General features: G+C 56.9%; 2 protein-coding genes and 1 pseudogene across 3 annotated transcripts in view; 1 reads left to right on the top strand and 2 right to left on the bottom strand.

Moving 5' to 3' along the window:
• Window positions 1-2,696: 2,696 nt before the first annotated feature.
• On the bottom strand, window positions 2,697-4,619 carry LOC101645635 (annotated as a pseudogene).
• Window positions 4,620-6,378: 1,759 nt separating this feature from the next.
• On the top strand, window positions 6,379-17,011 carry RABEP2 (rabaptin, RAB GTPase binding effector protein 2). Of its 2 annotated transcripts, XM_045285895.1 has the most exons (14): window positions 6,379-6,424; window positions 6,930-7,139; window positions 8,700-8,857; window positions 12,029-12,139; window positions 12,227-12,577; window positions 13,252-13,347; window positions 13,445-13,543; window positions 14,726-14,881; window positions 15,222-15,399; window positions 15,578-15,589; window positions 15,687-15,742; window positions 15,849-15,902; window positions 15,986-16,102; window positions 16,407-17,011. In XM_045285895.1, the coding sequence occupies exons 1-14, from the start codon at window positions 6,400-6,402 to the stop codon at window positions 16,506-16,508; spliced, it is 1,725 nt and encodes a 574-aa protein (XP_045141830.1). In that variant the 5' UTR covers window positions 6,379-6,399; the 3' UTR covers window positions 16,509-17,011. The 2 variants fall into 2 exon arrangements, with proteins under 2 accessions (XP_045141830.1, XP_045141831.1); XM_045285896.1 differs by lacking the exon at window positions 6,379-6,424 and having other exon boundaries at window positions 6,996-7,051.
• The window catches only part of ATP2A1 (ATPase sarcoplasmic/endoplasmic reticulum Ca2+ transporting 1), a 16,488-nt gene continuing 10,408 nt past the window's right edge, over window positions 16,965-23,044 (bottom strand). Inside the window, exons 13-22 of the mRNA XM_004705698.2 lie at window positions 22,322-22,447; window positions 21,983-22,201; window positions 21,214-21,549; window positions 19,179-19,399; window positions 18,886-19,088; window positions 18,585-18,670; window positions 18,354-18,487; window positions 18,139-18,256; window positions 17,861-17,978; window positions 16,965-17,205 (exon numbers count right to left, since the gene is read on the bottom strand). Of these exons, the coding sequence (XP_004705755.1) occupies window positions 17,180-17,205; window positions 17,861-17,978; window positions 18,139-18,256; window positions 18,354-18,487; window positions 18,585-18,670; window positions 18,886-19,088; window positions 19,179-19,399; window positions 21,214-21,549; window positions 21,983-22,201; window positions 22,322-22,447 (1,587 nt within the window). The 3' untranslated portion in view covers window positions 16,965-17,179. The remainder of the gene's footprint in view (window positions 17,206-17,860; window positions 17,979-18,138; window positions 18,257-18,353; window positions 18,488-18,584; window positions 18,671-18,885; window positions 19,089-19,178; window positions 19,400-21,213; window positions 21,550-21,982; window positions 22,202-22,321; window positions 22,448-23,044) is intronic.

Below are 23,044 nucleotides of genomic sequence, written 5' to 3'. Positions count from 1 at the left end.
CAGCCCTGGGTGCTGGAGCAGCCATGTGGAGACCCCTGCTAGTGCTGAGATGCTTGTTCGTTCACTGACTCAGCTTTCCTCCTGCAGTCTGTTTGTGAGGTGGAGGACTTTGTGGACTGGTGTTGGGTTAATGGGTTAATGTTCGACCTTTGGGCTTGGGCAGCATTGGGTTGGGATGTTTTCGTGATGCACACTTTCTTTACATAAAACTCTCTTATACGTGGGTTGCTGTGGATTTGTTTCTCCAAAGTACCCAGACTAATACAGCCCCTATCCTGCTACCCGACAGAAACAGCAAGGCGCTAAGAGACTCCTCATCTCAGAGAACCTTCTCCCTTTGCCTTTGTTGTGATCACACAGCCCACACGAACCCATCGAGAATTTCTACAAGGTTAATGCAGTGACTGGCTTCTTCCTCCAGCAGGGCCAGCCTTCTCACCCTCCTTTTGAGTAGCCCCCCACCCCCATCGGCAGGAACACCCTCTGAGGTTTCTGTCCGATCTTTCAAGTGACCGTGGTCCCTTTGACCAGACAGAACCCAGACCCAGACCCACTGCCGTAGAGCCCTGCCGACCCATAGTGACCCTCTAGGACAGGGTAGGACTGCCCCGTGAGTTTCCAAGCCTGTCAGTCTTGGCAGGAGTAGAAAGCCTCATCTTTCAAAACACTGCCGGGGTCCTGCGCCATCACCTTCCTCGAAAGTGTTCTTAGGTGTGAGCCCAGTGTCACAGCCACCATGTCGCTCCTGCTTGTCCAGGGCCCTCCTCTTTTTTGCTGCGCCTCTGCTTCACCAGCATGATGTCCTTCTCCAGGGATGAGTCTCTCCTTGACAACGTGTCCAAAGTCCATGAGACAAAGTCCTGTGATCCTTGCCTCTAAGGAGCACTCTGGCTGCACTCCCCAGCTTGGGAGTGGACTGAGCAGTCAGGGGGACAAGTCATAAGCAAGCAGTGTAACTTTAGATGGCGAGAAATACGCTGATGTGACCTCCTGCGGTGGTGGCTACTTGAGACAAGTTCCTCAGGAGGTCTCTCTGAGGAAGCGGCACTGGAGCTGAGGCCTGAGGCGGGGAGACGCTTCGCGTGTTCATATTCTTTTCGAGAAGGGCTGCACGCCCATCAGCAATACTTGAGACATCTGTTTCCTCTGCATCCTCACCAATCTTTGATGTGACCACTTTCTTTTTTAAATTATCCTTTATTTTTATGGATCTTTTATTGGGGGCTCTTACAAATCTTATGACAATCCTTCAGTCAATTGTATGCAGCATACTTGTCCGTAGGTTACCGTCAACATCTCCGAAACATCTTTCTGCTTGAGCCCTTGGTATCAGCATCTCTTCTTTTCCCTCCCACCCTCGTGGGTCCTTGATCGGTTACATATTATTGTCGTTATTTCCTGTCTTACCCTGTCCGTTGTCTCCCTTCACCCACATTTCTGGTATTCTTCCTCTTTGAGGGGGGGGCTATATATCCAACCTTGTGATGAGTTCCCCCTTTCTCCCCCTTTTCCCTCCCATCCCCCTACCCATCTGTTATCACTCCTCCCACTACTGTTCCTGAAGGCTTTGTGGGTTTGGGTGGTTTTTTTTGCTTCTTTAAGGTGTGCACTTTTCTTGAACTGGTCGAGTCTGTGTACAGGGAAAGCCCTGGCTCCTCCATGTCCTAAGCAGCCCAGGGGGACCCCAAAGCCTTCCTATCCTTCTAAATTTGGGGAGCCGGCCCACAATGGCTGACCATTCCAAAGGAAACTTTAAAAACAGAGAAAACCGTATTAAGGCAGAAGAATCCTTCTTTTAAAAAACAAAAAACCTCGGTTACATAATTTACACAAAAACCATGCTCTTATCCCTTTGTGCCTCTTGTGGGCCTGGCGGGGAGGAGACAGGGGGCAGAACCCCTTCTCTGGGAAACATGGAGTGGGGCCGGCTCTGGAGCAGGGCAGGAGCTTCCTGTCACATGACGTCGCACGGCTTTTGGAATGACGATTAAGTTTTTAAGTTCTCCGCAAAGATTAAGGAAGCCAGGCCAGGGAGAAGAGAAAGGGGCAGCTTATTCTGTGCTTCCCGGAGGGATTCATGGACTCCAGCAGGGAGAGAGAGAAGGAGATGGGAGCCCTGGACACCCAGGCTGGACTCCAGGGGTCCCCCTTGGGGGGACCCGAGGAGAAGTCGCGCTTGTCTGTAATGGAGAGCAAGTTTTAAGCTGGTCAGGGGAGAGGGCAAAGCAATAAAGGGAGTGGGTAGAAACAGCAGGCGGGCAAATAAAGAGGAAGGGGTGAGGATTCTCAGCTTCAGGGGCTCTAATGGGTCCCTGTCCATAAAAATCCCGAGGCAGGGTGGTGCTTTGATCACTCCGTCTGGTGCCCAGGCAGATGGCTCATTGATGTGTGGCCCCCTGGTCCTATGGAGGCAGGCAGGCTATTCCTCCTCGGACCGGTGCCTGACCCAACATCACAATGACTATTTTAAAAAGGAAAAAAATAATCCCATCCAATCAAAGTCCTCGGCCACGTTGTACAATTTGGGGAGGCTCGCTCCCTCGGCGGTCACCCTCGCCGTTCCAGTTTTTAGCTCCTGCGTCAAGCACCAAAATAAAAAGTGGAAGAAGAAAAAAATAGAGCCATACCAATCTCATCTTTTTTTTGCGCAACTTAGTTTTTTCTCAGGAAAGGGTGTAGCGCAACTAAGGAACAGTCTAGAAAGATTTTCGGTGGAGGATGGAGGGGCTGGACTCATCGTACTCCTGCTTGCTGATCCACATCTGCAGGAAGGTGGACAGCGGGGCCAGGAAGGAGCCGCAGACCCACACAGAGGACTTGCGGTCACTGGGAGCAAATGATCTGGGAGAGAAGCGGATGGATGGTCAGTGGCCAAAAAGAGCCACTTGCATATCCCAGGACCCCCACCCCAAACTAAGTCAACAGGTCCCCGGTACAGGATGGCCAGGCTGGTGGCCTTCTCCCACATTCCCATGACTGGGTGGATGCCCACCCTTGATCTTCCTCGTGCTGGGCGCCAGTGCTGTGATCTCTTTCTGCATTGTCTGCAATGCCCGGGTACATGATGTGCCACTGGACTGGCGTCGAGGTCCTTCCGGATGTCCATGTCCCACTTCATGGTGGAGTTAAAGGCCGTTTCCTGGATGCTGCAGGATTCCACTCCCAGGAAGGATGGCTGGAAGAGGGCCTCGGGTCTTGGGCAGCGGAACCAAGTGCTCGTTGCCAATGATGACGAGCTGATCGCCGGGCAGCTCTTAGCTCTTCTCCAGCGCAGAGGAGGAGATGGCCATCTCCTGCTCCTCGTCCAGGGCGACCTCGCGGGGCTTTTCCTTGATGTCGCCCGTGATCTCCCACTTGGCCGAGGTGGTGAAGCTGCAGGCCCACTCCATCAAGATCTTCCTGATGTAGTCGGCCAAGTCCCAGCCAGCCAGGTCCAGATGTGGCAGGATGGCGTGGGGGAGGGCATACTCCTCGTAGATGGGCACCCTGTGGGTGACCCCATTGCCAAAATCCACCACATGGCCAGAGGCAGACAGGGACAGCAAGCCTGGATGGCCACGTCCATGGCGGGGGTGGGGGTGGGGGGGTGAAGGTCTCGAACATGAGCTGGGTCATCTTCTCTTGGTTGGCCTTGGGGTTCAGGGGAGCCTCGGTCAGCAGCCCGGGGTGCTCTTCGGGGGCCACGTGGAACTCGTGGTCCCACTTGGTGACAGTGCTGTGATCAATGGGGTACTTGAGGGTCAGGATGCCTCCCTCCTTCTGGCCCATGCCCACCACCACGCCCTGATGCTGGGGGACATCCCACGGTGGAGGGGAAGACAGCCCAGAGGGCATCATCACCCATGAAACCAAAGCCAGCCTTGTACACACTGGGAGTCCTGGTCGACCAGGAGCGCCACGCTATCATCATCCTTGGTGAGCTTGGGAGCAGCACTGTGAACCAGCAGCCGTGAGAAGCTAGTGCTCGGAAGAGGACAAGGTCTCAGCTCATACCTGAGCGTTTTATCTGTCCTGAATTTCACGTGTCAGGAGCTCTTATTATTTTTGTATTGGGGGCTCTTACAGGTCTTATCACACTCCATCCATCCATCCATTGTGTTGAACACATCTGTCCATATGTTGTCATCTTTTCAAAATATTTCTTTCTACTTGAGCCCTTGGTATCAGTTCCTCACCTTTTTCCCTCCCTGCCCCACCCATGTCTCCTTGATAATATATAATTGATTAATTTTTTCCATGTCTTATACCAGCCGCTATCTCCCTTCACCCACTTTTCTGCTGTCTGTCTCCCTGGGAGGTGGGCTATATGTCTATTATTGTGATCAGTTCACCCTTCCCATGAGCTCTTATCTGTACCAATGTGTGTACTCTGGTCTAGCTGGATTTGTAAGGTAGAACTGGGTCATGGTAGTGGGTGATGGGGAGAAGCATTAAAGAACTAGAGGAATATTGTTTCCTCAGTGCTATGCTGTACTCTGGCTGGCTCTCAGTGATCCCTCTGTCGGGGAGATGTCCAATGTCTACAGATGGGCTTTGGGTCTCCACTCCAACCCCCTCTTTCTCATTTGGACCTTTTGATACCTGATCCCTAATCCTGTGGACACCTCATGATCACACATGCTGGTGTGCTTCTTCCATGGGGGCTTCTTTACTTCCCTGCTGGATGGCTGCTTGTTTAACTTCAAGCCTTTAAGACCCCAGACGCTGTATCCTTTCTTCACCATCGCTTTCTTCACATTTAATTATGCACCTTATTTTGTCTTCAGCGATCGTGTGATGCGACCACTTTAACTACTCAGCTAGATGTGTAGTGATACCTTATTGTGGTTTTGACTTACTTTACCCCTGGGACCCCTGGTGTGGGGTGTGGTAATCCTGTGTATCTGCTCTGTGACATCAGGGAAGTGTCTGTTGCTGTCCTGCGTTTCCATTCTGGACCGGCCTGGGATGGATCTTATATTGGCTTAAGCAGGGATGAGCCATGATCTGTTTACAAAGGTCAGCCCAGCTAGCTATCTCCAGGAGAATAAAACAGTGGGACCCAACAACAGGGAGAACTGTTAGGAGACCTGTGGAAGTCCAGAGATGATGGGACTGGGAGCTAACATTGAAAATGGAGTGAAGGAGGGGGAAAAAGAGAGGGCTCAAGTAGAAAGAAAATGTTTGGAAACGATGTTGGCAACATATATACAAATGTGCTTGATACAATTGATGTATGGGTTGTTATAAGAACTGTATCAGTCCCCAATAAAGTGACTTATTTATTTTTTTAAAAAGCAGTATGGAAATATCTTAAAGAGCCGTTTCATTGGTTTTTGTCAGATATTTTATATTTTTTCATTAATATTTTAAAACTTTCTCGTAGCATAAAATAAAGAGAAAATGGAGTAAAAAGAGGCGGATGCCTTCTGGAATATTCAGCTCATTAGAGGTAGCGCATATAGGACTTGCAGAAGGGAAAACTAATCAAGAAGGGCTTCCAGGTTCCGCACAGAAGGTGGGGCGGGTGGAGTGGACTAGAGTGGGATGTGTCCTTGGAGAAGCGGGGAGAGCCAACCCCAGCGTCTGGGCTACAGGGTGGAATTGCCTGTGGGGTCTTGGATGGGGTGCTGGAAGACAGCGAGGCTTGCCTTGGGGCAGGATTAAGAGCGAGAGGATTGGAAGGAATCGGAGACTGGCCCGGGTAGTGGTTACCCGTTACGCTGTTAACTGCGGGGTCAGCAGTTCGAAACCAGCAGCCATCCTTTAGGAGAAAGACGGGGTTTTCTTGCCATTCACAGGGGCAGTTCCAGCCTGTCCTACAGATAAGGTCGCCATGATCCGGCATTGGTTTCGGCCTTTTGGTGACTGCCTGCCCTTCGGCACGGGGTGGGGGGGGACGTGGAAGCTTCCTCTAACCACAGCTGGCGGGCAGCAGCAGGGCCGGGACTCCGAGGCACCCGGACACGCGAGGTCGCCCGGCCCTGCCCCGAGGGACGCCCCGGGCGGGCGCGGTGCCCGCGGCACAGTGGGCTGGGCTCCGGCCGGCCGGCCGGCGGAAGGGCCGATCCAAGGCGGCCTCCCGGCTCCGGGCACGGCGCGCTTCGCCCTCCGTGGGCTGAGGCCGGCTGGCGTCCCGGAGGAGGAGTCACTGGGGCCGAGCTTCCAAGGCCACGGGGAGGGCCGTCCTTTGGGGCTGGAAGGGCGGGCGTCCTCTCCCCGCAGGGCCCGCGCCGGGCAGGGGCCTGGCGGCGTCCACCCGGGAATCTTCCGCACTCAAGGCTCCGCCCGCCGGCGTCCCTGGCGGAGCCGGGAGCCGCTCCGGAAACAGCCGAGCGGATCCGGAAACAGCCGAAAGGACCCGGAAGCGGTGAACGCGGTCACTGGGGAGTGCGGGCACCCGCCGTTTGCATTGAGGCGATGGCGGCGGCGGCTGCAGCTGCGGGTAAGCGCGGCCGGCGGCGGCCGGGGTCGGTGCGCGAGGGCGGGTCCATGCACGCGATGGGCGGCGAAGGCCAGGGTGGGTCTGCGCTCCGCAGCCGGCGGGTGGGGGGGCGGGAAGGGGGAACCTGGAGGGAGGGGCGGGGCCACGCCGCTGGAACGGAGGGGGCGGGGCCTGGAGCCCCCGGTGAAGGGGCGGGGCCTGACGATTCCAAGGCTAGGGCCAGTGGCAGGTGAGCGGTGCGGTCCAGGGAGGGAAGGAGTGGGGCCCGGTGGGCCCAGCGGGCAGGGCCATAGGAAGGGAGGGGCCGAATCTTCAGACAAGGCGGGATTCAGTGTACCGAGACATCTAGAAGAGGTGGAGCTTGTTGGAAAGGGGGCGGGGCAGGTGAGAAGGGCGGGGCCAGGTGAATGCGGGCCATTCCCGCGGCAGCCCTGATTTGCACCGTGCGGTGTTTTCGGGAATATTGGGGGATCCACTAAGTGATGCGGGTTCCTGACCCCCACAGCACTGAGCTCCCAGCCCCAGGAAGGGACAAAGGCGGAGGCCGAGGCTGGGGAGCTGTGCCGGCTTCGAGCCGAGCTGGCAGGTGCCCTGGCTGAAATGGAGACCATGAAGGCTGTGGCAGAGGTGAGCGAGAGTACAAAGGCTGAGGCGGTAGCTGCGGTGCAGAGGCAGTGCCAAGAGGAGGTGGCCTCCCTGCAGGCCATCCTGAAAGGTGAGAGGGGCTTTCCCCTACATCCCGTCCATCAGCCCCATTAGGGGAGTGTGGGACAAGACAGGGTGCTGCCAGACATCACCAGAGCCCTGTGGTGGCCAGTTTAGCTCCAAGCACCGACCTCGCCTCTTCGCTCACTAATGACTGATCAGCCCTGAAGAGGAGCAGGCTTCCTGTCTGTCCCAGAGCCAGCCTCATTGTAGTCAGCCTCTGGGTCCAGCTCTGGGCCTGACCTTTCTCTCTGAGACTATGGAGTGTCAGCCTCAGTTTCCACCCACCCACCCACCCAAGGGAGTGTACACACACACACACACACACCACCCCTTGCCACCTCTCATCCTCCATTACTCATTCTAGGGATGTCTCCGCCTCTTTTTCTGTTTCCTCCTGTCGGACCGGAGGCTCCAAGGTCACTTTGGAATGTCTCCAGCCTCCTGGTGCCACCGGTTCCCCTCTGTCCTGGACAGTTCACTCATCTGGCCTTGACATTGGCTACCCGGGAAACTTGCTGACATTCGCATCACACCCTGTCACTTCCCTTGCTAAAAACCTTTCCCTGCTCCAGATGCTCCGGCGCCCTATTTCCCCCATCTCAGGCACGCACCTGTATGATGCCCTCTGATCATTGTATGCCCTCGCCTGTCATTTGTTCTCTAAATAGACCCACTTTCTTAAAACTTACTGTACATACTTGTGTATAAACACAGTTTTCCAGCACATTTTTAATGCAGTTTTTGTAGTAAAATCAGGTGCCTCGGCTGATTTTCGGGTCTGCTTATACTCGAGTTAGTAAATTAATTTTAAAGGAACCATTCTTAAACTCAATGCCATCGAGTGACCCTATACAGGCCAGGGTAGAACTTTCCTTGTGAGTTTCCTAGACTGTAATTCTTTACGGAAGGAAAAAAAAAACAACAATCCTCTTTCTCCTCTGGTCACCCAGCCAGAAAGTAACACAAGAGTTGAACCCAGGCCATTTGGTGGCAATGTTAGCCTTTCCTCCTGACATTAAGGCACTGTGCAGGTAAGTCATGCCTCTGGCTCACCCAAAATGAAAACTGCCCCTTCTGTCACCAGCTCGTCGCGCTGCCACGCAGGAGTGGCATTCAAGACACTCACTCCAGGCTCCTCCCGGCATGTCCCAGACACTCCAGCTAGAGGCACCTCTGAGCCTTTGCTCTGCCAGCAGGAGGGGCGCCTCCCAGGGATCCCAAGCCCAGGCAGGGCCTTGCGGCTCCTCCCACCACATTGGAGCAATTTCCGAGCCTGCAGGCAGCAGGGGCCCTATTGGATGGAGCTCTAGGTGGTCAGGGTTTTGGACACGTGGCCTCTCCTGTACCGCCAGTTTGCAGTGTGAGGAGACATGTGCACGGACGGATGCTCAGTGACTGCCGGGGCTCCCTTCGCAGTTGAGTTGCAGAGTTAGGGTTCAAGTCTAGGCCCCTCTTGCTGCCAGGCCTCTGCCTTCACCACTCTGGTCAATTCCTTGCATGGCCCCACTGGCTGCAGAGAGCGCCTATGCACTGACCGGTCCTCTCCCCACCCTCCCTGTGCGGCCAGACTCCATCGGCAGCTACGAAGCCCAGATGGCTTCTCTGAAGCAGGAACGGCAGCAGCAGCAGCTGGACTGCCAGGACAAGGAGCGCGAGCTAGCCCGGCTGAAGCAGCTGCTGTCCCGGGCGCACCCACTGGACTCCCTGGAGAAGCAGATGGAAAAGGTGGGGGCTGAGATCACACTGCCCGCCTCCCCCTCCCCTGCTGCCATTTGGAAAGAGGTTGAGGCAGCCAAAGACAGTGGTATCCAGGGATGGTTGAGGTCCCATTTCTGGACCCCTTGGGAGCAGAGCACCCAATGGTCATTCTAGCGACGATGGCACAGATTTAGCAGGACCGTGGCTTGCTCAGGGCTAACTAGTGGGGATGACCGAGGGCACTCAGTTAACTCCAAACAGGGAGAAATAAATGAACACTTACAGAAACCTGTGATGTGTAAGGCACCTTGCTGGGCACGACAGAAAGCCCCTCCCCAATCTTCCACCCTGTGAGGTACACCTGGTAGACCCTTCCACACAGGAGTGACGTGAGGCTAAAGGAGTCTGAGGGTGCAGTGGGTGAACTGTTTGGTAGTTCAAACCCACAGCACTCCACAGGAAAAAAAAATTTTTTTTTTTTTGCTTTATTTTACTTTTTTACTATATTGTGTGTTTTTTAAAAATCATTTTATTAGGGGCTCATACAACTCTTATCACAATCCATACATACATCAATTGTGTAAAGCGCATGTGTACATTCATTTCCCTCATCATTCTCAAAACATTTGCTCTCCACTTAAGCCCTCAGCATTAGGTCCTCATTTTTCCCCTTCCTACCCGCTCCCTCCTCCCTCATGAGCCCTTGATAATTTATAAATTGTTATTTTGTCATATCTTGCCCTGTCCGACATCTCCCTTCACCCACTTTTCGGTTGTCCATCCCTCAGGGAGGAGGTCACATATAGTTCCTTGTTATCGGTTCCCTCTTTCCTACCCACTCTCCCTCTACCCTCCCAGTATCGCCACTCACACCACTGGTCCTGTAGGGCTCATCCGCCCTGTTCCCTGTATTTTCAGTTCCTATCTGTACTAGTGTACATCCTCTGGTCTAGCCAGACCTGCAAGGTAGAATTCGAGTCATGGTAGTGGGAGCGGGGAGGAAACATTTAGGAACTAGAGGAAAGTTGTATTTTTTTAAAGTCTAATCCCCCCATAAAGATTGCCGTCCTAGAGGGTGTCTATGCGTCCGAGTCCCAGAGTCAGTGAAGCGGCCACCAGCGGTTTGAATATGACCATCTATCTGCTCCCTTCAAGAGTTGCGTCCCAGAAACATGCAGGGCCAGTTCTGCCCTGTCCTATTGGGTGGCTGTGAGTCAGTCTGGGCCCCGATGGCTGTGACTCCCGTGGGAGGTTATCACTAACAATCACAGTGGACACACATTGTTCCCATGTGCCATCTGATGACCTTGTGTGTTCACACGGTGACCTTGTTTGGTCGTCACGGTGACCTCTCGGAAGCTAGGTGTTTATTAATGACCACTTTGTCCATGAGGAAACCAGAGGTCTGAGGTGCACAGATCACCTGGTTAGGAAGACAGCGATCAAACAACCAGCAAAGGCCGAGCTCCAGATGCCCCTTGCACCTCCATTCCCTTTGGGGGCTTGGGGGGTGGAAGGCGTGATCTCTGATCCCAGAAAGCCACCTGTGCAGCATCGTCTGCTCTGGCGTCTGGTGGAGCTCAGCGGCCCCTCCATCCATTGCGCATGGACCCCAGGCCTGCCTACCCAATGTGGGGGGCTCCTCAGGCTCACCCTGCTTCTGCCCCTCTTCCCAGGAGCAATGCGGTGAGTGGACCTGAGCTTGCAGGAGGCAGCTCTGAGAGCCAGGCAGGAGGTCACACGGGGCGGGGACTGGGAAAGTAGGGACAGCAGGGCAGGAGGAGATGGGCCTTGCTGCAGGTTTCTGTCTGGGGCAACTGGGTGGCTGGCAGGGTGGTTCTTGGGGGACGGGGTGGGGTGGGGGGTGGGGGGTATGCTTATAGGGAGAGGAAGAACACACCAGGCAGGATCAGGTCAGAGGCCCAGGGTCAGCCAGGGGGAGCTGGCCAGACAGAGGCTGGTGGCTATGCAGGCTTGGCAGGAGTCCCAGCCGTGAAAGAACTAGCCAGCGGTGTGCACCACCAGGGGTGGGGTAAGGGTGGGGGGCACAGAGCAACAGGGATGAGGTTTAGCCCTGTGGCTAAAAATCCAAATGAACAGGGGCTTAAAGTAAATGGGGTTTTCTTTTTTGTCCTGTCCAAGGCAGGCTTTCCAGCACGGGTGTGACAGCCCTGAGAACTCAAACCAAACCCCAAACTTTGGCACCCCCATCATCGAGTTGGCTCCAACTCACAGCGACTCTGCCCTCTGAGGCTGTAAACCAGCGGTTCTCCACCTTCCTCACGCCGTGACCCTTTAAGACAGTTCCTCATGTGGTGGTGACCCCCCAACCATAAAATTATTTTCGCTGCTACTTCATCACTGTCATTTTGCTACTGTTATGAATCATCATGTAAATATCTGATAGGCAGGATGTATTTTCATGGTTACAGATTGAACATAATTAAATATAATCGAAGCATAGTGACTCATCACAAAACAATATGTAATGATATATTGTGAAATATTTGTGTTTCCCGATGGTCTTAGGCGACTCCTGGGAAAGGGTCGTTCGACCCCCAAAGGGGCCGAGACCCACAGGTTGAGAACCGCTACTGTAAACCTGCACCGATGGTGCTCAGGCCCCTCTACATTGCTATTAGCCTTAGGCCTCATAGTCCAAGAGGGCTGCTGGGTGCCAGCCACCCTGTCCACATTCCAGCCAGCAAGAAGAAGTGGTAGGGGGAGTAGGAGGAAAGAAAGGCAGACCCCCCTCTCTTGAAAGAAGTGCCCTGGAATGTCCCCATGGACGTCTACTTGTGCCTCCTTGGCCGACAACTTGTCGTGTGGCCGTGCTTAGTTGCGGGGCAAGGACGCTGAGACAGACTGTAGTCTAGAATGTGGCCACGTGACAGACGGACAGACGAAGTGAGCCCGAGGCAGAAGCGAAAAGGAGAATGGAGGTGAGGGAGGAAACGTGGGATCAAGGGAGCAGCAGGAAGGTTGTTGTGACCTTTGCCCTTTCACCTGCCACATGACATAGGCCGAGTCCTGTACGCTCTGAGTGGCCCCTGTTTTCTTATCTCCAAAAGGGGGTCGGGGTGGGAAACAGGGCCTTCTCGAGAGGCCTGGCAGCGTTGACGGGCTAGGGGGAGAGCACTGCACAGGCCCGAGGGTCCTGCCGTTGAGACCCTGTCCCTGCCGAGCCCGCACCCACAGGCTCACGAGGACTCGGAGAAACTGCGGGAGATCGTGCTGCCCATGGAGCAGGAGATAGAGGAGCTGAAGGCCAAGCTGCTCAGGGCGGAGAAGCTCATCCAGGAGATCCAGGTGAGGGGCGGCCGGGAGCGAGGAAGGGAGAAGCACCCTCCTGAGACCCATCCCGAAGCCTCTCTCTCCCTGTCCCGCTCTCCCCAGAGACGGCCTGAGCCCCCCGCCTCCCTGCATGGCTCCACGGAGCTGCTGCCCCTATCCCGGGACTCGTCCCCCCCTCTGGAGCCACTGGAGGAGCTGAGCGGAGACGGGGGCGCAGCAGCCGAGGCCTTCGCCCACAACTGTGACGACAGCGCCTCCATCTCCTCCTTCTCCCTGGGCGGCGGGGCCAGCAGCAGCACCTCCCTGCCCCACAGCCGCCAGGGCCTGAGCCCGGAGCAGGAGGAGACTGCCTCCCTGGTGTCCACGGGCACCCTGGTCCCGGAGGGCATCTACCTGCCGCCTCCTGGCTACCAGCTGGTCCCAGACAACCAGTGGGAGCAGCTGCAGACCGAGGTGAGTGAGTGGAAGGCCTGGCTTGCCCTCGTCCCAACACTGACTGCTCGCCTGCTGAGACCCGGCCCGAGCTCAGGCTGGGAGACCACCCTGAAGAAGGGGCGTTCTACCGACTGGCAGCAGCAGGAGACCGGCCCTCCAAGCTTAAGACCTGAGCCCCAGAGAACTGCAGGGTCAGCAGGCTCTGAGCAGGACCGGACGGACAGCAGTGTGTCTGAGGATAAGGAAGGAGTGAGGACGGTGCCTGGGGGGAATGAGGTTCAGAAGGAAGGGTCCCTGTGAGCTTGGGCCTCATGAGGCAGTCACCAAACCAAACCAATCCAAAAAACCCTGCCAACAACAGGGATTCCAGCTCACGGTGATCTGAAGGAGGCTGTCTGAGGCTGTAACTCTCGATGAGCAGGCAGCTGGTGGGTTTGAACCCCTAGCCTTGCGGTGAGGAGTCAACACTTAGTGACAGCACCACCAGGGCGCCTTTGGGCTGCCACCGAGCTCTGGTGTTAAGATGAAGAGCTTGGGGAAGCTTCCAGAAGAGTAAACCAGGCAGAGGCCTGCCCTACTTTGGGTGTTTACAAGGTGACTTGGACCACTGTGTAGGAAGAGGGGGGGTGGCTGGGTGTGGCTGGTGGGGTGAGAGGCAGGGGCCGGGAGCCTGAAGCCAGGACCCTCGGCAGGGGCAGCAGCTGCAGAAGGACCTGGAGAGCCTCGGCCGAGAGCGGGACGAGCTCCGAGAGGGCCTGAGACGGAGCAACGAGGACTGTGCCAAGCAGGTGGGCCCCTGCAGGGCCTCTGGCTTCCCTCCTTTCCCTAGGGGGCAGGCCCTGGCCTCTCACCCGACGGCCACCCTCGTTCTCCCCCCACCCACAGATGCAGGTGCTCCTGGCCCAAGTGCAGAACTCAGAGCAGCTGCTGCGGACCCTGCAGGGAACTGTGAGCCAGGCCCAGGAGCGAGTTCAGCTGCAGATGGTGAGACCTGGACGGATGCAATTGGGGCAGGGGCGGGGCGGGGCAGGGGTGGTGCCTGCCATGCCACTCTTGTGTGCTGAGGTCTGGCAGGCAGTCAGCCCTTGAACTAATGCCCCGTAGGTCCTTGAGCTAATGGCCCCAACTCAGAATGCTGGGGACCTAGTGCATGGGCCTGAGGAGGAAACGCAGGGAGCTTGGGAGGCGGAGGCTCTGCAAGCCGATGACCAGAGGGGCCAGGGGCTGGGAGCCTCTGGGTGAGCCTGGAGCGCAGGGCCCAGGGCCGCCTGCAGGGGGCCCACGCCGCCCAGCGCTCTGGGTCTTCTTGGGAAGTCTGACCTGCATTCAAGAGGGGTGTGTTAGCTTCCAATTTGTAAAGCTGACACCGAGTTTGAATGCTGATAAAAAACCTATTGTAAGGAACTATATGTGACCCCCTCCCTGGGGGACGGACAACAGAAAAGTGGGTGAAGGGAGACGTCGGACAGGGCAAGATATGACAAAATAACAATTTATAAATTATCAAGGGCTCATGAGGGAGGGGGCAGCGGGGAGGAGGGGAAAAATGAGGACCTAATGCTGAGGGCTTAAGTGGAGAGAAAATGTTTTGAGAATGATGAGGGCACTGAATGTACAAGTGTGCTTTACACAATTGATGTATGTATGGATTGTGATGAGTTGTATGAGCCCCTAATAAAGCGATTAAAAAAAAATTTTTTTAATCACGTGGCAAACCCAAAGGCACTGATTTATACACGTAGAAGCTGTTGAGTTGGAGATTGTATTGTTGCGTATATTATTTCTGACATGAACAACAGCGAGTACAAGGGAGAAGAAAATGTTCCGGAATTGACTGTGTTCCTTGGAATGACTGGGTTACTGAATTGTGTGACATGTGGCTGGCGGGCCAATAAAACTTAGAAAAAGAAGCACAGAGCCACCCACCCCCCAAAATAAGCCAAACACCCTGTGGACCCACAATAATGCCAGTGGTGGCCTGTCCAGGGTGCTGGGTGCCTCCTGTGGAGCAGGGTGGACATGGCTTGGTTCCTGTCCTTTCTAGGGAGAGGAGAGGGCTTGGGACGCCTTCCCAGCAGGCAGGCTGGGAGGCTCCAGGTTTGACTTTCCAGGGGACCAGCGGCTCGCTGGCCCACACGTCACCTGGTGCCAACTGCCCACCCACAGGCCGAGCTCGCTACCTCCCACAAATGCCTGAGCCGTGAAGTGAAGCGGCTGAGTGAGGAGAACCGGGGACTCCGGGCCGAGCCGCCGCCACCTGGTGCGCCCCCAGGCCTGGACCAGGAGGAAGGCAGGCACGAGGAGCTGCCCAGCTTAGTGCCGGTGAGGGGACTGTGGGCACCCTGCCAAGCCTTCCCTTACCATTTCTGGTGTAATTTGAATCATGCATGAAGGATGGCGTGCTTAGCCTGTTGGTTCTGAGTCTTAGGAAAAAGGTCGCTTGGTGTAGAAGACCCTCTGGAACTTTCCCTCAGCACACCTCATGGTGGCATGTGGCTGTGGGGTGTGTCTCCGCTGGGAGGATAGTCACCGCTGGGCATAGGCTAGGTCCCTTCCCCTACCCTTCCTCCTGCCCCAGCCGCCCTCCCCATGGCTCCCACCTGGCCAGTGGCCCCTGCCCTCCTGCCACACATCCCACCTGTGAGGACTCCGTCCCTCCCAGGACCTGCAGCAGCTGGTGCGGCTCACGAGGCAGGAGGCGCGGGCCCGGCAGCAGGCCTGGGAGCACGAGGCCGAGCGGCTGCGCATTGAGATTGTGAAGCTGCGGGAGGCCCTGGAGGACCAGACGGCGGCCAGGGCCAGCCTGGAGGGACAGTTGAGGGTGCAGCAGGAGGAGACAGGTGAGACAGGCGGTGCCAAGCCCCATTCTCCGGAAGGCTGGCTTCCCCACGGGCTCCAGGCATGAGCCGAGAGCGGGGAGCGGGGAGCCAGTGAGACACGGGCCAAGCATGGGCCAAGAGCAGGGATCAGGGACCCAGTGAGAACTCGCCCTGACCTCTCTCTTTCCTTTCTCCACAGAGGTGTTCGAGGGTGAGTATGGGCTAGGGCCGGCAGAGCTGGGGCCTGGGCTGGAGAGGGTTGTGGTGGGGGCGCTGGCCTGACACTCGCCCCTGGCCTGACTCCCCAGCGTCCCTGTGCAGCCTGAGGACGGAGCTGGAGCGAGTCCAACAGGAACACAGCAAGGTGAGGAGCCAGCCCACAGGGGCTCATCCCGGGCAGGGTGACAGGAAGCGGCTGCCGGGTGGAGAAGGCTCTGACCACCCCTTCCGGCCGTGTCTGCCTCCCCCAGGCCGGGCAGCAGGAAGCGCCGAAGCCACCAGTAGCCTCTAGCCCGACGGAAGAGGTCAGAGTTGTGGTTGGCAGAAAGGGGACGGCTGGGTCCACACATCCCCTGCCTCTGGCCGCAGCTCGGCTTCCTCCCCGCAGGCCCCAGTCCCTGACCTCCTCTCAGAGCAGAGGGCCAAGGTGCTGCGGCTGCAGGCAGAGCTGGAGACCAGCGAGCAGGTGCAGAGGGATTTTGTACGTCTGTCCCAGGCCCTGCAGGTATGGTGTGACCCTCCCCACCCAGTGGCAGGGGTCTTCTTCCTCTTACTGGGACTGGGCTGGCCCTCCTTAGAGGTCTGTGTCCACTCTTAGGGCCCGGCCCGCCCCATGCAGGTAGATCATGTTACATAAGCCCGCCAGCGATCATCCCTGTGACTGCCCGACTTCCCCAGGCTTCGTTCTTAGGACCCATTTCCTCCTTGGCACCCAAGTCCACCACGGGCATGGGTGGGGGGTGGGGAGGAGTGGTGGCCAGTTGGTAGGGGCTAGGCTTCCCCACCCAGGGCCCACCTTGCCCCTCCAGGTGCGCCTGGAGCGTATCCGCCAGGCAGGAACGCTGGAGCAAGTTCGCAGCATCCTGGATGAGGTGCCCCTCAGAGATGTCAGGGACATCAGGGACACCTGAGAGACCTGGTCAAGGACCGTCCCTGGCCCACCATCCCGGAGAGACTGCCTGTCTTCCCTGTGGAGCCTAAGGCCTGGGCCTGGGAACTTGGGTCCAAGGGGATGGGGGCTGCCCCTGCTCTCTCCCGCCACACCTCCTCCCAGGGGTGTCTGTGCCTCCTAGTCTCAGGGATGACACCTGGGTGAGGGGCCACGCCCCTCCCAGAACCAAAGGCGCAGGCTGGAGCCTGCAGCTGCCTGCCACTGCTGGCCCTGTGCTGGCTCCTGGGCCCGAGGCCTCCCCTCCCAGCAGCCCCTGCCTGAGACACAGTGCCAAGCTGTGTGGTGGCCTTGGTCTGCCAGGGAGCCCTCAGTGCAGGTCTCTTTCTCACATACCCACCAGCTACCCTCCAGGCGGCATGACACTAAAAGGCGGGGAGGGGGAGGGAACCCCACCACGTGCACAGAAGGGAGGCCAGACTTTTCTGTCATTTATTTTCAATAAATAAGCAGCTCAGCTCCGTCGGTCGGTCGCCTTGTCCCTGGCAAGCCCCACAAGGGGGAGGGTTTACAAGGTAAATGGGGAGAGGGGTGTGGGGCTCAGAGTTTATAAACAGACAATGTGGGGGACATGGGGGGGTGGCGTGCCACAGCTCTGGCTGAAGATGCATCCTTATGGGGAGGAAGGACTGGTTACTTCCTTCGTTCATCTTCAGGATCTGGAAAAGAAAGGCGGATGAGTGGCGGGGCCGGCAGGAGTGGGGTCGGGCCTGCGGACGCCCTGCACACTCACCTGGAGGGAGGGGCACTTGCCCTTGTGCTCCTTCACTCACCTGTGTCCCCAGACCCCACTGCCCCCACCACTGCGGCCCTAGCAACAGAGAGCTCAGCGCAGTCCCTGCGCAGCGCAGCAAACCAGTCCCAGCGCAGCGCAGCGCAGCGCAGCGCGGGGAGGCCCCAGAGAGCAGTGGGCGGCAGTAGTGGCTCCAGCCAGGTGGAGCTGTGAGTGCGCAAGTGACCTCAGGTGTGGAGGGAGGCGCAGGCGCAGGCGGCGGGCAGAACAGCTGGGGGCAAGCGCAAGAAGGGCCAATACCTGTGACACGGCTCAAAAAGATGGAGGAGGGGGAACAGGTTATCCTGTGGCCAGAGGACAGAGAGGGCCGTTACCAAGGTGGGGCGGTGAGGGGAAGAGGTTTGGGGGTGTCCCGCAGAGAGTGGGGAAAGCAGGGGGGACTGGGGTGCTCCTCCCTGGTGGACCCTGGTCCTGCAAGGCCAACAAGGACACGCCCAGCTGGGGAGGAGGAGGAGCGCAGTGCGCACGCAGGGAGGGCCTGCGGTCCAGGCGCTCAGGCTGCGAGGAGCGGAGAGGCTTACCTTCTAGATAGTTCCGAGCAATGAACTTGAGCAGCTCGTCCAGCCCGATGACCGGAAGTGAGATCTTGAGGACCATGAACCACTGGTTCCAGTCCAGGGGCCGGAGCTTGAAGATCATCTGAGGGCGCAGAGAGCACCCTGCTGAAGGCGGGTGGGAGCCGCAGACCCAGCACCGCCCCGCACCAGCCCACCCATTTCTGGTTGACATAGACCTGGGTCCCACACGGGCCCCCTAAGGGGGTCAGCAGGGAGGTGGCCTGCCCCAGGAGGAGGCTTACTGGCAGGGGGTCGACGTAGAGGATGAGGAAGTGGAGGGACATAGAGAGGCAGATGGAGCCCAGGAGCCAGATGTTCACCCAGGGCGGCATCCTCAGGAGCGACTGGTTCTCAGACAGGCTGTGAAAAAAGGAGCCAGGAGCGGAAACACGTGAAGAAAGCAAGGGGTGAGGTGAGGAGGTGGGCCTGGGGTGCAGGCCCAGGGGCGGGGCCTCACCTGTTGAGAGCATTGCACATCTCAATGGTGACCAGCACAGACAAGGCCATGGTCATGGGTTCAGGGGCCTCAAAGACCTCACAGTCCAGACCCTCAAAGTCCGGGTTGTCCTCGGTGCACTGCATGAAGTGAGTCTGCGCAGGGCCGGGAGGGGTGGGACGCTGAGTCCCTGCAGAGGCTCCAAGCACAGCCCTCCCTCCCTCCGTCCGCCCCCCTTGGCCCTCTGCCTACCAGCTGGCTGTAGTTGACCTGTGGCCCGTCCTCAGCATACAGGAACCACCAGGCAGCTGCACCTACTGTAGCCGCACCCACATAACCTGAAGCAGAAGATGGAATTTCGGGGGCTGGGTCAGGGTTCCATTTGGAGGGTGTCAGGAGAACCGCACATGCCCAGGGGCAGCTGATTGAGGGCAGGGCCCATCGGGACGAGGAGGACTTGGGGAGCCGGTGTCTTAGAGGGGAGTCAGGCCTCAGGGCTGATCAGGACTGTGAGGTTGGGGTGGGGAGGGCAGCTGCATCCCAGTCTGCCTACCCCCGATTGCCATGTAGCGGAAGAAGAGCCAGCCACTGATGAGAGGTTCCTTTGGGCTTCGGGGCGGCCGGTCCATGATGTCCAGGTCTGGCGGGTTGAAGCCCAGGGCCGTGGCCGGGAGCCCATCTGTCACCAGGTTGACCCACAGAAGCTGCACGGGGATCAGGGCCTCAGGTAGCCCCAGGGCGGCCGTCAGGAAGATGCTGCAGGAAGGAGACAGTGGGCATGGTCCTGCCGCCAGAGCCGGGTCCCTCTCCCCTCGCCCCTCCCCACCCTCCTCCACGTCTGCTTACCAGACCACCTCTCCCACGTTGGAGGAGATAAGGTAGCGGATGAACTGCTTCATGTTGTTGTAGATGGCGCGGCCCTCCTCCACGGCGGCCACAATAGTGGAGAAGTTGTCGTCGGCCAGCACCATCTCAGAAGCGGTCTTGGCCACTGCGGTGCCAGAGCCCATAGCAATGCCGATCTCCGCCTTCTTCAGGGCAGGGGCGTCGTTGACGCCATCACCTGTCTGGGAGGTGAAGGTGGGACTCAGGGCCCCTTCTGCATAGCACCCTCCTGGAAACCCTGCAGCGGGGCCTGCAGACCTCGGGTCCAGCATTAGTTAAACTTCCTCCACTCACACCCCCTTTGTGCGTGAGAAATTTGTATTCAACTCCAGGCACACACGGCCATAAAATAGAAGTATGCAAATAAACTACGGCTTTTAACGAACAATGATTGCGATATCATCGCGAACCGCAACATCGAGCTGGCGGCGCCCGGCTACAAGCGTCCACTGTGTGATGGGGACCGAGGTTGCCTCAGCGTCTCCCAAGGCAACATCAGAGATACCCTGAGCTTCTTCACCCAGTGGATTTTTTAAAAAATCTTTTTATTAGGGGCTCATACAACTCTTATCACAATCCATACATACATCAATTGTGTAAAGCACATTTGTACATTCATGGCCCTCATCATTCTCAAAACATTTCCTCTCCACCTAAGCCCCCGGCATCAGTTATTTATTTTTCCCCTCTCTCCCGCTCCCCACTCCCTCATGAGCCCTTGATAATTTATAAATTATTTTGTCATGTCTTGCCCTGTCCAACGTCTCCCTTCACCCACATTTCTGTTGTCTGTCCCCCAGGAAGGTCACATGTAGATCCTTGTAATCAGTTCCCCCTTTTCAACCGACCCTCCCTCCACCCTCCCAGTATCGCCACTCACACCACTGGTCCTGAAGGGATCATCTGCCCTGGATTCCCTGTGTTTCCAGTTCCTATCTGTACCAGTGTACCTCCTCTGGTCTAGCCAGACTTGCAAGGTAGAATTGGGATCATGATAGTGGGTGGGGGTTGGGGTGGGGTGGGAGGAAGCGTTTAGGAACTAGAGGAAAGTTGTAATTTTCATCGTTGCTACATCACACCCTGACTGGCTCGTCTCCTCCCCAAGACCCCTCTGCAAGGGGATCTCCAGTGGCCTACAAATAGGTTTTGGGTCTCCACTCCGCACTCCCCACCTCATTCACTATGGTAAGATTTTTTGTTCTAATGATGCCTGATACCTGATCCCTTCAACACCTCATGATCACACAGGCTGGTGTGCTTATTCCATGTGGACTTTGTTGCTTCTGAGCTAGATGGCCGCTTGTTTACCTTCAAGTCTTTAAGACTCCAGAGGCTATATCTTTTGATAGCCAGGCACCATCAGCTTTCTTTACCACATTTGCTTATTCACCCACTTTGTCTTCAGTGATTGTGTCGGGAAGGTGAGCATCATAGAATGCTAGTTTAATAGAACAAAGTGTTCTTGCATTGAGGGAGTACTTGAGTGGAGGTCCAATATCCATCTGCTACCTTAATAGTATGTGGGTTTATTTAATACTACAATAGTAAACCTATAAATATATGCACATAGATCTATTTCCACATCCTCATATATAAATATATTTACATGCCTGTATGTAGACCTCTATAAATGCCCTTTGCCTCCTAGTTCTTTCCTCTATTTCCTTTGACTTTCCGCTTGTCCCACTATCATGCTCAGCCTTCATTTGGGTTTCAGCCATTCCTCTTGCATGTGGTGGATTTTGAATTCAGTTTTTTTTTTTGTTTTTTTTTTAATTCAGTTTTTGGGTGTGCGCTCAGAACATCTTGCTGTGGCCAAATTTTCTTGACAACACCACCCTACACACACACACACACACACAGAGTTTCAGATTCTCTGTTCTAGTCCATATTCTTCCCACGCTCTCTCTCCTTCAGCCCCCTCCCACCAACACCGCTCCCCTCCTCAAGAGTGGTCCGAAGCCCCGCTCAGTGCCAGGGTGCCTGTGGCACTCACCATGGCAGTGATCTCGTCAAAGGACTGCAGGAACTCCACGATCTTGGACTTGTGGGAGGGCTCCACACGGGCAAAGCAGCAGGCGCGGCGGCAGGCTTCCCGCTGCTCAGCCAGGGGCAGGTCATCGAACTCCCGGCCAGTGTAAGCCCGGTCTGCCACCTCCTCCATCTCTCCGAAGATGCCGATGCGCCGGCAGATGGCGATGGCCGTGCCCTTGTTGTCCCCTGTGATCATGATCACTCGGATGCCTGCATCTCGGCACAGCTGGATGGAGCCTGTGACCTCCTTTCGGGGTGGGTCCAACATGCCTACCACGCCCACAAAGGTCAGGTCCAACTGGGGAGGCAGAGCAGAGCGACAGGGTCAGGGAGGGGCCCGGCCACCCTAGCGGCTTCATCCTGGCAGGGCCAGGCCCATTGTAGGCGACGAGAGCCAGTCTTCAGGGACCGAGAAGGACTGGAAATCAGGATGCCTCTGCCTCCAGGAGTCCACTCCATCCCATCCACCTGCTGGCCTATGGAGGCCTGGAGGGGAGGGAGTGGTCTTGATGCTCTCCCAGGGGGCACCCACTCCTAGGTCAGCGCTGGACCAGAGTAGAGGGGGCCCTCTGCAGGGGCGCACATGCTCAAGGCTCAGCTGCTCACCTAGTGCCTGCAGCCCACCCAGAAACACACTAGCACAGCCCCAGGCCGGGGGACTTGGAAGGGTGGTCTAAGGGCCCAGCCCGACTGGTGGTGTGAGAAGGTGCCGGGGGGCTGCCATCGCCCACCTCGTACTCCACGAACTTGGCAGAGTCGTCCAGGAACATGTCTTCTCGCTTCGGGGGCGTGTCCCGGGTGGCCAGGGCCAGGCAGCGCAGGGTGTCGCGGCCAGTGCCCCACTCCTTGATCACGGACAGGATCTTCTCCTTCACGGGCCCTGTCATGGGCACCCGGGTGGTGCCTACTCGCAGGTAGTTACAGCGGTCGATGACACCCTCAGGGGCCCCCTAGGAGATGGGATAGGGGGTGTCACAGAGCACTCCTTCCTGCCAGGGCCGAGTGGGGTCAGGACTTCGGGCTCAGGAGAGCCCAGGAGGGAGGCACTGGCACCAGGCGTAGTTTCTGACCTTGATGAACATCTTGTTGCCCACAGCAGCCCGGGAAGATTTGGCTGGAGAGCAATAGACGGACATGGACTTCCTGTCTCGGGAGAACTCCAGGGTGAATTCCTTCTTCATTAGCTGGCGGATGACCTGGGAGAGAGGAGATGGACCGAGAGATCAGGGTGATCCCGTGCGGACAAGGAAAGAATCTGGACCCACAACAACAGGATCTGAAGATCCCAGCAGAGCCCCAGCTGGGTCTGAGACAAAAGCTCTGTGGCACCAGAGTACACATGGAGAGAATTCCAACCCTCAGGGCGCCGCCGTCCTTCAGCGTCCAGGGCAGAGACAGGAGCTCGTGAGGCACTGACCAAGAGAACGCTCCAGGGGGCCGCAAGGGTCTGTCACTGGCACTGTCCAATGTGGTGCCCGGCACTATGGCAGCCGCACACCGAATATACGGCCAGGTGTGACTGAGAGTGGACCTGGTGCTTCTCTTTCATTTTAAGGATGTTGAAGGTCAACAACCACATATGCCCGTAGACAGCGCCGGCCGAGTGCCCGGCTTGCTGTACTCACTAAGTGCTCCATCATAGGAGGGCTTTCTCACCACATGTGTGTGTTGGGGGGTGGCTCACAGTTCTCATGTCTGCTCACATCCTCTGTCCATTGCTGGGCACGGCTTTCATTTTGAAAATTTAAAAAAATGAGCCCTCTATCAATAGACATTTAGGCTGTCTGCCACTG

The sequence above is a fragment of the Echinops telfairi genome, unplaced genomic scaffold (assembly GCF_000313985.2).
Source record: "Echinops telfairi isolate 266 unplaced genomic scaffold, ASM31398v2 ScPeMD7_5;HRSCAF=22, whole genome shotgun sequence".
Taxonomy (NCBI): Eukaryota; Metazoa; Chordata; class Mammalia; order Afrosoricida; family Tenrecidae; genus Echinops; species Echinops telfairi.
The sequence above is the reverse complement of the archived record's forward strand: the minus strand, read 5'-3'. Positions and strand labels throughout refer to the sequence as shown.